Here is a 12363-nt window from a genome sequence, read left to right on the forward strand (position 1 = left end):
CCGCCACCACCTCCTCCGCCACGAACGACACCCTCTTTCCCACCAGAATCGCCACCCCCCGGTTCTTTGCGTCCAATCCAGAGTGGAACACCTGTCCCACCCACCCCCTTCTCAGGCGAACCTGGTCCACTACCTTCAAATGGGTCTCCTGTAACATTGCTACATCAGCCTTCAGTCCCTTCAGGTGTGAGAATACCCTTGATCTCTTGACCGGCCCATTCAACCCCCTCACGTTCCAAGTGATCAGCCGGGTCGCGGGACGACCCGCCCCCCTCCCCTGCCGATTAGCCATGTCCTGTTCCCTGCTCGCCCCGGGTCGACCCTCCCCTTCTGACCCGCTCCCCATGGCGATGTCCCCCTCCCCCCACCTCTCCAGTCCTCCACTTCTCGTTCTGGTCTTTTCAGCAGCAACCCGGTGTCCCTCCCTAACCCCCCTCCCCCCCCAGGCTAGGACCCCTCCTAGCCGCGATGTACCCTCCATTGTACTCCCGTAAGTCAGCTGGTTCACGCTGACCCGGCTGCTCCTGCCACACTCCGACTCCCCCCGGCTCGGGGGGGGGGGCCTCCCCCCCCTTGCCACTCCTCCCTGGCCCCGCTCCAGCGCGGGAAAGGTCGCCATTGCTAGCCACGCCCCGCACTCCTCCCCTCCCCCCTCCTCTGCCCCGCGCGCGGGAAAACAGAGGAAAGCCCGCGCTTTCGCCCTGCCACACCCCACCCCGCCATCTTCAGTTCCACCCCCGTCCCCGTCCATGCCTGTAAAGAACCCCCCCTAGGAGCCCGTATCCCCGATCTGCTCTCCCCCCCCGTCCCGCCTCCCCAACTTAACATTATAAATAACAGATAAATAACAAATAACAATGAACATTATAAATAACAGATAAATAACAAATAACAATGGTCCCTACCATCCTGAATAGCAACTCCCCAATCTCCTTTCCTGCACTCCAGCATTAATCGCGAATACTTTACTCTTTCCCATGTTCAATTTATATCCCGAAAACCGGCAAATTCCCTCAAAATCCCCATGATTCCTGCAATGCAGCCCAACGGATCCAAAATATATAACAGATCATCCACATACAACGAAAACCCTACGCTCAGCAGTCCTCCTCTCCCCCCCCCCCCCCCCCCACAATCCCTCTCTTCCCTCAAAGCCATTGCCAATGGCTCTATCGCCCAGGCGAAAAGCGACAGGGAGAGCAGCACCCCGTCTTGTCCCACGTTGTAGCACAAACGCACTTGGTTCGTCCGCACATTCGCCACCGGCGCCTTATACAGCAGCCAGACCCAATCCGCAACCCCCTTTCCGAACCCGAACTGTCCCAGCACCTCGAACAGATAAGCCCACTCCACCTGGTCAAAAGCTGTCTCCGTGTCCATCGCCACCACTACCTCATCCTCCTGCACCCCCCATCCCCAAGGGCATCATGATCACATTAAATAACTTCCGCACATTCATCGACAGTTGCCTCCCCTTCACAAAACCCGTCTGATCCTCCCCAATCAACCCCGGGCACACAGTCCTCAATCCGCGATGCAAGCATCTTCGCCAACAGCTTGATATCGATATTCAATAACTATATTGGGCAGTATGGCACACACTGCTCCACGTCCTTATACTTTTTTAGAATCAGGGAGATGGAAACCTTTGGCAATGTAGGAGGAAGTTTCCCCCTCTCCCTCGTCTCGTTATACACCCTCACCAGCAGTGGCCCCAGCTCCGCCCCAAACTGTTTAAAATACTCGACTGGGAACCTGTCCGGACCCAGGGCCTTTCCTGCCTACATTGCCCCCATGCCATCCATCACCTCCTGCAGCCCAATCAGGGCCTCCAGACCCTGAACCCCCCCCCCCCCATCCACCTTGAGAAACTCCAAACCATCCAGGAAGCACCTCATCCCCTCTTCCCCCCTCGGGGGCTCTGACTCAAAAAGCCACTTATAAAATCCCTCAAATACTCCATTCACCCCCTCCTGGTCCATCATCACCTTATCCCCGTCATCCCTCACTCTACCAATCTCCCTTGCCGCTGCCTGCTTCTTCAATAGATGGGCCTTCCCTTCTCTTCCTGCCCCACCCTCTCCCAATGCACCCAAATCAAAATAAACTCCCCTCTAACTACAACCTTGAGTGCTTCCCACAATGTGGCGGCTGTGACCTCCTCCCCCGTATCATTCATCTCCACATTGCCCCGTATGGCAGCCCTCAGCCGCTCACACACCCCTTCATCTGCCAACAGCCCCACATCCAACCTCCACTGCGGCCGATGGGCCTCCCCCTGAACCACCTGTAAATCCACCCAGTGCGCCGCTTGGTTAGAGACCACGATCGCCGAATACCTCGAGTCCGCCACCCCCGCCAACAGTGCCTTGTCCATTACGAAAGAGTTGATCCGGAAATACACCTGCTGTACATGGGAGAAATGCGAAAACTCCTTCGCCCTCGGCCTCCCAAACTTCCGCAGGACGCACCATCCTCTCTTCCGCTCCTCAAGCCCCCTCAGCTCCCTAACCACTGCTGACCACCTTGACGACTTTGGGCTCGACCAGTCCAGGCTCATGTCCAGGACCGTATTAAAATCCACCCCCACCCCATAATCAACCGTGTTTATCTAAATCCGGAATTCTCCCCAACACCCACCTCATCAAGCCAATTTAGGGCATAAATGTTTACCAGGACCATCGTCATCCCCTCCAGCCACCCACTAACCACCACATACCTACCCCCCGGATCGGTCACAATGCTTCCCACCTCAAACGTCACTCCCTCTTCTTCATATCCAGCCCCGAGTGGAACACCTACCCCACAGCCTCGTCTGATCTATAACTTCAGCTGCGTCTCCTGTAAAAACACCACGTCTGCCTTCAGACTCCTCAGATACATTAACACATGCGACCATTTAACTGGGCCATTCAACCATCGCACGTTCCACGTAACCAGCCTGGTAAGGGGACTCCCTGCTCCCCTCCCCTGTAGATCAGCCCCTTCTTGGGCCAGCCTCCAACCCGTGTCACGAGTCACTTCCAGGCCCGCCCTCGGATGTCCGCCGCCATCTGTCCCTACCCAACTGCGCCACACCCATGTCAGCAACCCCCACCTCCACCCGTCAAACAAAGAACCAACCCATTGCACCCCCACGCCTTCCTCCTGACGGCACACCCCAACTTCATTTCCGTTAACTAGCCCGTCCAGCTAGCATGGTGGCCCCCACCCAAAGTCACTAACCTCCCCACCCCTCTCCCCAACCACCAACAAACAAAGGACAACAAAAGGCACACTCGCCATCATCCTTCCCCAATCGAAACCCACCATGAACTATCCATCACAAACATTCTACCATAAACACAAAGCTCCTCCCAAAGCTCAGTGTCCTCACACACCTCACAGTCCATGGTCCCTCATAAAGTCATGCAGGTCAAAATAAAACTCCTGTTTCTGGTGAGTCACCCACAAGCAGGCAGGGTACAAAACCCCAAACTTCACTCCCTACTTGAAGAGGGCAGCCTTTATGTGGTTGAACCCGGTTCTTCTCGATTTTCACAGTACCAGATCTTGGTAGACTCGCAAATCACTCGCTTCTCAGGTGCACCTCCTGGTCTGACTCACCCATTTCAAAATCTTCTCCTTGTCCAAGAAACAGTGCAACCGCACCACCATCACCCTCTGCGGCTCCCAGACCTGCGGCCTCCTCAGCGCTCTGTGGGCCCGATCCACCTCTCCCCCATCAACTGCTCCAGCATCCTTGCCACATACTTGGCCTCCGCTCCCTCAATGCCCTGAGGCACCTGACGATCCTCACATTCCAACACCTGGAGCAATTCTCCAGGTCCTCCACCTTCTCTCTCAGCCTCTTCTGGCTGTCCACCACCATCCCCAACTTCGATGCCAGTGAGGCCATCCGCTCCTCTTGCTCCCCCACAGCCTCCTCCACCTTCTGTATCGCCAGGCCCTGAGCCTCCAACCTCTGCCCCACCTTCTCAATCACCGCCATGAGCGGCTCCAGCACTTCAGCCAGATCTTCAGAGGTCTCCTTCCTCTGCGGCAGGAAATTATTAAAAAACTCCACCTGCTGCTCTGTCGACCACTGGGCGGGCAACGCTGCCCACTTGCCCGCTGCCATTTTCACCTGTGGTGCACCATTAAAACTGTCTTGCTTCAGTTGCTCTCTTTCACGTGGCACTCCTTGTCCTCTGATCCATACCAATCTCACCAGAGGAGTATTACCTTCCCTGGGCACTCACACACTTTTTGTACTCAAAAAGCCCCCCATATGGGTGGGGAAGGTCCAACAAACCCACCTTGAGTGGGAGCCACCAAATGTGTGACCATTCACTCCATAGCCGTCACCGGAAGTCACGATGCTGAACACTGATAGCCAGCCTTTCCGGTGTACCTTACCTGGAGTGGATAAGTTGCCTGTTCTGAAGAACTTGCGTCCCAAGTTGTGTCGGGGAATTGGGGTGGAAACAGTGGAAAGGTTTGGAGGAGGTGGGGTTGTTCTCCTTTTGGCAAAGCAGACTGAAAGGAGATACAGAAGTTTATAAGATGGCCGCATGGAGAGTTGGTGGGGGGATGCACGCGAAAGGGCGGAAAGGTCTCCGTGGGGCGTTAGTGTCTCCTCACCTCTGCTGCCTGGTATAGGTCATTGACCATTTTACGGCACTGAAGGCCACCCCTCCTGGTCACGCTCCTAGAGCTTACAGCTGCCGCCACCTCACCCCAGGCAGCACTGTCTGTCTTGTGGCTCACCTCCAGGACCCTCGGGGGAACAGGACATCCCTCCTGGACTGGACCACATCTAGGAGCCTGGCCTGGTCTGCATCGCCGAACCTTGGGCCCTGTCTTCTCCTGGCTATGTAGGAGCTGTTTAAGTGCTTCTCGACCTTGTTAGCGTGGGGCTTGTGAGTTCTGACAAATTGGCTGGCGAGTCTTTATTTGCGGCGAGAAGCCCGCGGGGCTTCGTTAAGTGGACCAATTAACACTGAATAGCATTGCCGGCCTTGCCGGGAAGCTCATGGTTGCTCCTGCTCGCTACCGCACCTAGAAATCTTTCCGGAGAATTGCGCCCTGTGTCTCCTCTCTTTGCACAATGGCAGAATCATTGCATATTGATGTCCTCTAGTACAGTGTTCTTCAAACTTTTTTCCGGGGACCCATTTTTACCAACCGGCCGACCTTCGCGACCCACGCCGGCCGACCTGAGCAACACCATCCGGCCGACCTGCGCGACCCACGATTTTCTCTTACCTTGTAAGAGAAAATTGAGAGTATAGAGGTCAGGAGCACAGATTTGACTTCGCAGGAGGGTGCCAGTGTTCAGGTAGGTGGTTTGAAGTGTGTCTACTTCAATGCCAGGAGTATACGAAATAAGGTAGAGGAACTGGCAGCATGGGTGGGTACCTGGGACTTCGACGTTGTGGCCATTTCAGAGACATGGATAGAGCAGGGACAGGAATGGTTGTTGCAGGTTCCGGGGTTTAGGTGTTTTAGTAAGCTCAGAGAAGGGGGCAAAAGAGGGGGAGGTGTGGCGCTGCTAGTCAAGGACAGTATTACGGTGGCGGAAAGGATGCTAGATGGGGACTCTTCTTCTGAGGTAGTATGGGCTGAGGTTAGAAACAGGAAAGGAGAGGTCACCCTGTTGGGAGTTTTCTATAGGCCACCTAATAGTTCTAGGGATGTAGAGGAAAGGATGGCGAAGATGATTCTGGAAAAGAGCGAAAGTAACAGGGTAGTTGTTATGGGAGACTTTAACTTTCCAAATATTGACTGGAAAAGATATAGTTCGAGTACATTAGATGGGTCGTTCTTTGTACAATGTGTGCAGGAGGGTTTCCTGACACAATATGTTGACAGGCCAACAAGAGGCGAGGCCACATTGGATTTGGTTTTGGGTAATGAACCAGGCCAGGTGTTAGATCTGGAGGTAGGTGAGCACTTTGGAAACAGTGACCACAATTCGGTGACCTTTACGTTAGTGATGGAAAGGGATAAGTATACCCCGCAGGGCAAGAGTTATAGCTGGGGGAAGGGCAATTATGATGCCATTAGACATGACTTAGGATGTGTTGGTTGGAGAAGTAGGCTGCAAGGGTTGGGCACACTGGATATGTAGAGCTTGTTCAAGGAACAGCTATTGCATGTTCTTGATAAGTACGTACCAGTCAGGCAGGGAGGAAGGGGTCGAGCGAGGGAACCGTGGTTTACCAAAGAAGTGGAATCTCTTGTTAAGAGGAAGAAGGAGGCCTATGTGAAGATGAGGCATGAAGTTTCAGTTGGGGCGCTTGATAGTTACAAGGAAGCGAGGAAGGATCTAAAGAGAGAGCTGAGACGAGCAAGGAGGGGACATGAGAAGTCTTTGGCAGGTAGGATCAAGGAAAACCCAAAAGCTTTCTATAGGTATGTCAGGAATAAAAGAATGACTAGGGTAAGAGTAGGGCCAGTCAAGGACAGTGGTGGGAAGTTGTGTGTGGAGGCTGAGGAGATAAGCGAGATACTAAATGAATACTTTTCGTCAGTATTCACTCAAGAAAAAGATAATATTGTGGAGGAGAATGCTGAGACCCAGGCTATTAGAATAGATGGCATTGAGGTGCGTAGGGAAGAAGTGTTGGCAATTCTGGACAAGGTGAAAATAGATAAGTCCCCGGGGCCGGATGGGATTTATCCTAGGATTCTCTGGGAAGCCAGGGAAGAGATTGCTGAGCCTTTGGCTTTGATTTTTAGGTCATCATTGGCTACAGGAATAGTGCCAGAGGACTGGAGGATAGCAAATGTGGTCCCTTTGTTCAAGAAGGGGAGTAGAGATAACCCCGGTAACTATAGGCCGGTGAGCCTAACGTCTGTGGTGGGTAAGGTCTTGGAGAGGATTATAAAAGATACGATTTATAATCATCTAGATAGGAATAATATGATTAGGGATAGTCAGCATGGTTTTGTGAAGGGTAGGTCATGCCTCACAAACCTTATCGAGTTCTTTGAGAAGGTGACTGAACAGGTAGACGAGGGTAGAGCAGTTGATGTGGTGTATATGGAGTTCAGTAAAGCGTTTGATAAGGTTCCCCACGGTCGGCTATTGCAGAAAATAGGGAGGCTGGGGATTGAGGGTGATTTAGAGATGTGGATCAGAAATTGGCTAGTTGAAAGAAGACAGAGAGTGGTAGTTGATGGGAAATGTTCAGAATGGAGTTCAGTTACGAGTGGCGTACCACAAGGATCTGTTCTGGGGCCGTTGCTGTTTGTCATTTTTATAAATGACCTAGAGGAGGGCGCAGAAGGATGGGTGAGTAAATTTGCAGACGACACTAAAGTCGGTGGAGTTGTAGACAGTGCGGAAGGATGTTGCAGGTTACAGAGGGACATAGATAAGCTGCAGAGCTGGGCTGAGAGGTGGCAAATGGAGTTTAATGTGGAGAAGTGTGAGGTGATTCACTTTGGAAAGAATAACAGAAATGCGGAATATTTGGCTAATGGTAAAATTCTTGGTAGTGTGGATGAGCAGAGGGATCTCGGTGTCCATGTACATAGATCCCTGAAAGTTGCCACCCAGGTTGATAGGGTTGTGAAGAAGGCCTATGGTGTGTTGGCCTTTATTGGTAGAGGGATTGAGTTCCGGAGCCATGAGGTCATGTTGCAGTTGTACAAAACTCTAGTACGGCCGCATTTGGAGTATTGCGTACAGTTCTGGTCGCCTCATTATAGGAAGGACGTGGAAGCTTTGGAACGGGTGCAGAGGAGATTTACCAGGATGTTGCCTGGTATGGAGGGAAAATCTTATGAGGAAAGGCTGATGGACTTGAGGTTGTTTTCGTTAGAGAGAAGAAGGTTAAGAGGTGACTTAATAGAGGCATACAAAATGATCAGAGGGTTAGATAGGGTGGACAGCGAGAGCCTTCTCCCGCGGATGGAGGTGGCTAGCACGAGGGGACATAGCCTTAAATTGAGGGGTAATAGATATAGGACAGAGGTCAGAGGTGGGTTTTTTACGCAAAGAGTGGTGAGGCCGTGGAATGCCCTACCTGCAACAGTAGTGAACTCGCCAACATTGAGGGCATTTAAAAGTTTATTGGATAAGCATATGGATGATAAGGGCATAGTGTAGGTTAGATGGCCTTTAGTTTTTTTTTCCATGTCGGTGCAACATCGAGGGCCGAAGGGCCTGTACTGCGCTGTATCGTTCTATGTTCTATGTTCTTGTTTGCTGCTGACAAAAATGGAGGAAATGGTTTTGGGTCCATTTGGACCTCGTACACGCTCCTCCAATGTTGGATGAAGGTGAAACCTTCCAGTGTCGGAAAGTATGGAGTCTCCATCTGTCCAAAGTTCTGCATTTTGTTCCTGTAAAGTTTAATCAAATAAACCCCCCCCCCCCCGAACTTGTAAAAAAAATAAAATGAATAAAATAAATGAAAAAAACTAAAATTAAATGAATAAAAAAAATGAATAAAAACCACTACAGAACTTGTAAAACAAAAAGCAACAACCGTTTTAAAAAATAGCGGTCACACTGCGCATGCGTGCCCGATTTGCGCATGCACACCGATCATTGCACGTGCGCATGCGCAATGCTGCTAATTTTTTTTTGACATGTTCCTGACTGCTTGCAGCCGGCGTTATTAAAAGCCGGCTGCTGCGCGGGGATTTGCGCGATCGGGAGCGCCGCAGACAACGGCTCCACGACCCTCCCAACACCCACCCGCAACCCACCCGCGGGTCACGCCCCCGACTTTGAAGAACACTGCTCTAGTATAGCTGCCATCAAAAGATTGACTGATCACCCCTCTTCGCCTTAAATCCTTTCTCCCACACCTGATGGAAATAAAATCTATTTCCTTAAATTCACTTCATATAACTTAAAGTCTGCAATCAACTTTCCACCATTTCTACAAGGCATATTTCACAATTCAGGTCACATTTATACATTTTTTGGGAAAGGGTCCCTTTTTAAGATGCAGAACTTTATTGCTGTTATTATTTTATAATCAGAAATACAGACAGAAATATAAAGAAATAAAATATGTAGCTGATTGAGGTTTGATTTTGGTAGGGAGATCATGGAGAGACAATATAAAATAAAGGTACAAGGGGAGCAAAGGGACCTGGGATATGTGTGGGAAGAGTGGTTGATAAAGAAGACGCTTTGTAAGCTTCATTCATTGGAGCAGTGAGTGCAAGAAAGCAAGGAAGTTATGTTAAACTTTTAAAAAACATTGGTTTGGCCTCAACCGAAGTATTGCGCCCAATTCTGGGTGTCACACTTTTTGAAAGTTGTGACGGTATTGGAGAGGGTTAAGAACAAATTCATGAGAATGGTCCCAGGGTGAGAAACCTCAGCCTAGCAGATCATAGAATCTACTGTGCAGAAGGAGGCCATTCGGCCCATCGGGTCTGCATCGACCCTTGGAAAGAGCTACTTAAACCCACACCTCCACCCTATCCCCGTTACCCAGTGACCCCACCTGATCCTCTTTGGACACTAAGGGGAAATTTATCATGGCCAATCCACCTAACCGACACATCTTTGGATTGTGGGAGGAATCCCACGCAGACACGGGGAGAACGTGCAGCCTCCGCATTGACAATGGCACATGCTGGGTTTCGAACCTGGGACCCTGGAGCTGTGAAGTGATAGTGCTAACCACTGTGTAACTGTGCCGCCTAGATGGATTGGACAATTTGGAATTGTTTTCCTTGGCAGGGGAGCAGTTTGAGAGGAGGCTTGATAGAGGTATTCAAAATCATGGGGAATAGTGTGGATGGGGAGAAGGTGTTCCCATTGGCGGAAGGATCGAGTAACAGAGGGCACAGGTTTAAGGCAATTGGCAAAAGAAGCAATTGCAGCATGAGGTAAAACCTTTTCATGCAGCGAGTGGTTAGGATCTGGAATTCACTGACTGAGGGTGTGGTGGAGGCAGGTTCAATTGAGGCATTGCAGAGAGAACCAGATTGTTATCTGAAAAGGAAGAATGTGCAGCCAGGCTGCAGGGAGCAGGCAGGTGAGTGGCACTAGGTAAATTATTCCTACGCAGAAGTGGGTGCAAACAAGGGCCAAAAGGCATTGCAACAATTCTGAAATTGTTACTCATATTTCCACATTAGTGTACACTTCAGATTAGCAAAGAAACAAAATGCACTTCTAATTTGGTACTTACCTGACGTGTGAGGAGGAAATAGGCATAAAAGGCCATAGAACTCCCATATGTGATGAAGTAAGTGACTGGCTCCATTATATCCCATGAGTAGACCCACCATGTTAACCAGGCCAGTGCTCCAGCTTGAGTTGACATAAGCGCCAAACCAACCCACATCAATCGACTGGATTTAGCTTCCGCCTTCAGAAATAACTGAGACTTTATCTAACAAGAGAGAAATTATAGTTAAGCACCGTCAATCTTTTCTGTGACCTAAGCAGCTGATAAATATGGTAACAGTTGAGTCTGGTTACTTGAATAGTTTTTGTGAGATTCCTGGCTAATGATTGCACTTCCATTAACTCACATAGACATTCACAGGTATAAGAAAAGATAAAAAGAAAACAAAGAGTTACAGACGGGTCTGGTAACATTCTAGATGCCTATTCGGTGCAACCTGCAGGCATCAACAATATGACAAACACTGCTCAGTCCCTACCCATTCTTCATTACTAGTAGTTTCCAGAATTCAGAGACACAGGGTGCGATTCTCCGCCCCCCACGCCGGGTGGGAGAATAGCGGGAGGGCCTCCCGACATTTTTCACGCCCTCCCGCTATTCTCCCCCCACACGCCCGACCCACGCCACGAATCGCGAGCGGCGATTCTCCGAGGCCGATGGGCCGAGTAAGATCAAGCCGCCACGTCTTGCCGGGCGGCTGAGGAGAAAGACGCCAACTGCGCATGCGCGGCTGACGTCATCGGCCGCGTCAGCCGTTGTGACGCGCGGCCTTGACGACGGTCGTCAAGGCCGCGCCGCCGTGACGCATGGGGCCGCGCTCCTAGCCCCGCCCGGGGGGGGGGGAGAATCGGCCCCGGAAGTGGCCGTGAAGGCTGCCGTGGGTCACGGCCTGTCCCACGGCAGCCTTTATGATCCTCCGCATTTGCGGAGAATCGCGCCCACAGTACTTGCTTCTTCCATCTTAGAAATAGAGTGGTTATTTTTACTTTATTCTTTTATGGGACATGGGCATCGCTGGCAAAGATCGCATTTGCTGCCCATCCCTAATTGCCCTTGAACGAAGGGCAGTTAACAGTCAATATTGCTGTGGGTCTAGAGTCACACGTAGGCCAGACCTGGTCAGAATGGCAGATTTCCTTTCCCAAAAGGGCATCAGTGAATCAGATGAGCGTTTTATCATCACCATTACGGAGACTAGCTTTGTTTATTCCAGATTTATTAGCTGAATTAAAATTCCCCACCGGCTCCGTGGTGGCATTTGAACCCATGTCCAGAGAGCATTAGCTTGGACCTCTGGATTACTAGGTCAGCAAAGCTACTGTGAGGGTTTGAGCCGTGAGCCTTCTGGTTTAGCTTTCAGTTCTCATCTCAACTTCCCCATCTTGTACAGATGGGCCATGTAATGAAGATGTATATCAGACAATGGGACTAAAGTGTGGCATTGCTCAATGATATTGCCATGTGATTCATTGGGGTTAATAAGGAATATTCAGTAGGTCTAGGACTATAATTATAGAATTTTATATCATTAGCATTTAAGAACAGTTGCCATAAATCAAGAAGTTTCAAATGATTAGGCTGTTAATTCAAGATCATTGAGCTAATGCGACAGGTCGTTAATCTAACTATTTCAATGTAAATATTACAAGGCAGAAATATAAAAGCAAATTAAAATATCATGCATATTAAGTGTGAAATCATGGGGACTCGTGTAATGGTTAATAAACTGGTCAAATATTAGCAAGCTAATGCTCTATATGTACACACACACACATGTATTATATATTTATTTGTATCTATAATATATGTACACTTAAGAAGGTTACCACTTGAAAAGTGATGAGAGAGTTGGAAAGTCAAGATGTAAACATCATTTATCTCCTACCGCAGTTTAACCTGAAGTGGAGGGTTCTCTTAAGATTAGCCATGTGAGCTAGATTTTCAACTGCCTGCTGAAGAGCAAAAACTCTGCAATCAGAGAATCAGGTCACGGCTCCTGCCGTCTTGCTGCAGAATTAGAGACCCCTGCACATCAAAAATGTGGTGAAAGATAACGAATGATGATCAATCAATCAACATGTTGAAACCTGGAATTAACTACATCATGGCAAGGTCTGTGATAAAGCCAAGACTGGACCGTTCATGTCAGATGAGAAACGTTGTTTGGATCATTTATTGATAAATCTGTGGAGAATAATAATATCTTCAACAAAAA

General features: G+C 49.9%; 1 protein-coding gene across 2 annotated transcripts in view; it reads right to left on the bottom strand.

The window, feature by feature from the left end:
* The window catches only part of LOC119963245 (calcium uniporter regulatory subunit MCUb, mitochondrial-like), a 243696-nt gene that overhangs the window by 18761 nt on the left and 212572 nt on the right, over positions 1-12363 (bottom strand). For both annotated transcript variants that reach the window (XM_038792052.1, XM_038792053.1), the window contains one exon: positions 10149-10352. In XM_038792052.1, coding sequence (XP_038647980.1) covers positions 10149-10352 — 204 coding nt within the window. The remainder of the gene's footprint in view (positions 1-10148; positions 10353-12363) is intronic.

The sequence above is a fragment of the Scyliorhinus canicula genome, chromosome 3, assembly GCF_902713615.1.
Source record: "Scyliorhinus canicula chromosome 3, sScyCan1.1, whole genome shotgun sequence".
In the NCBI taxonomy this organism is placed as follows: domain Eukaryota; kingdom Metazoa; phylum Chordata; class Chondrichthyes; order Carcharhiniformes; family Scyliorhinidae; genus Scyliorhinus; species Scyliorhinus canicula.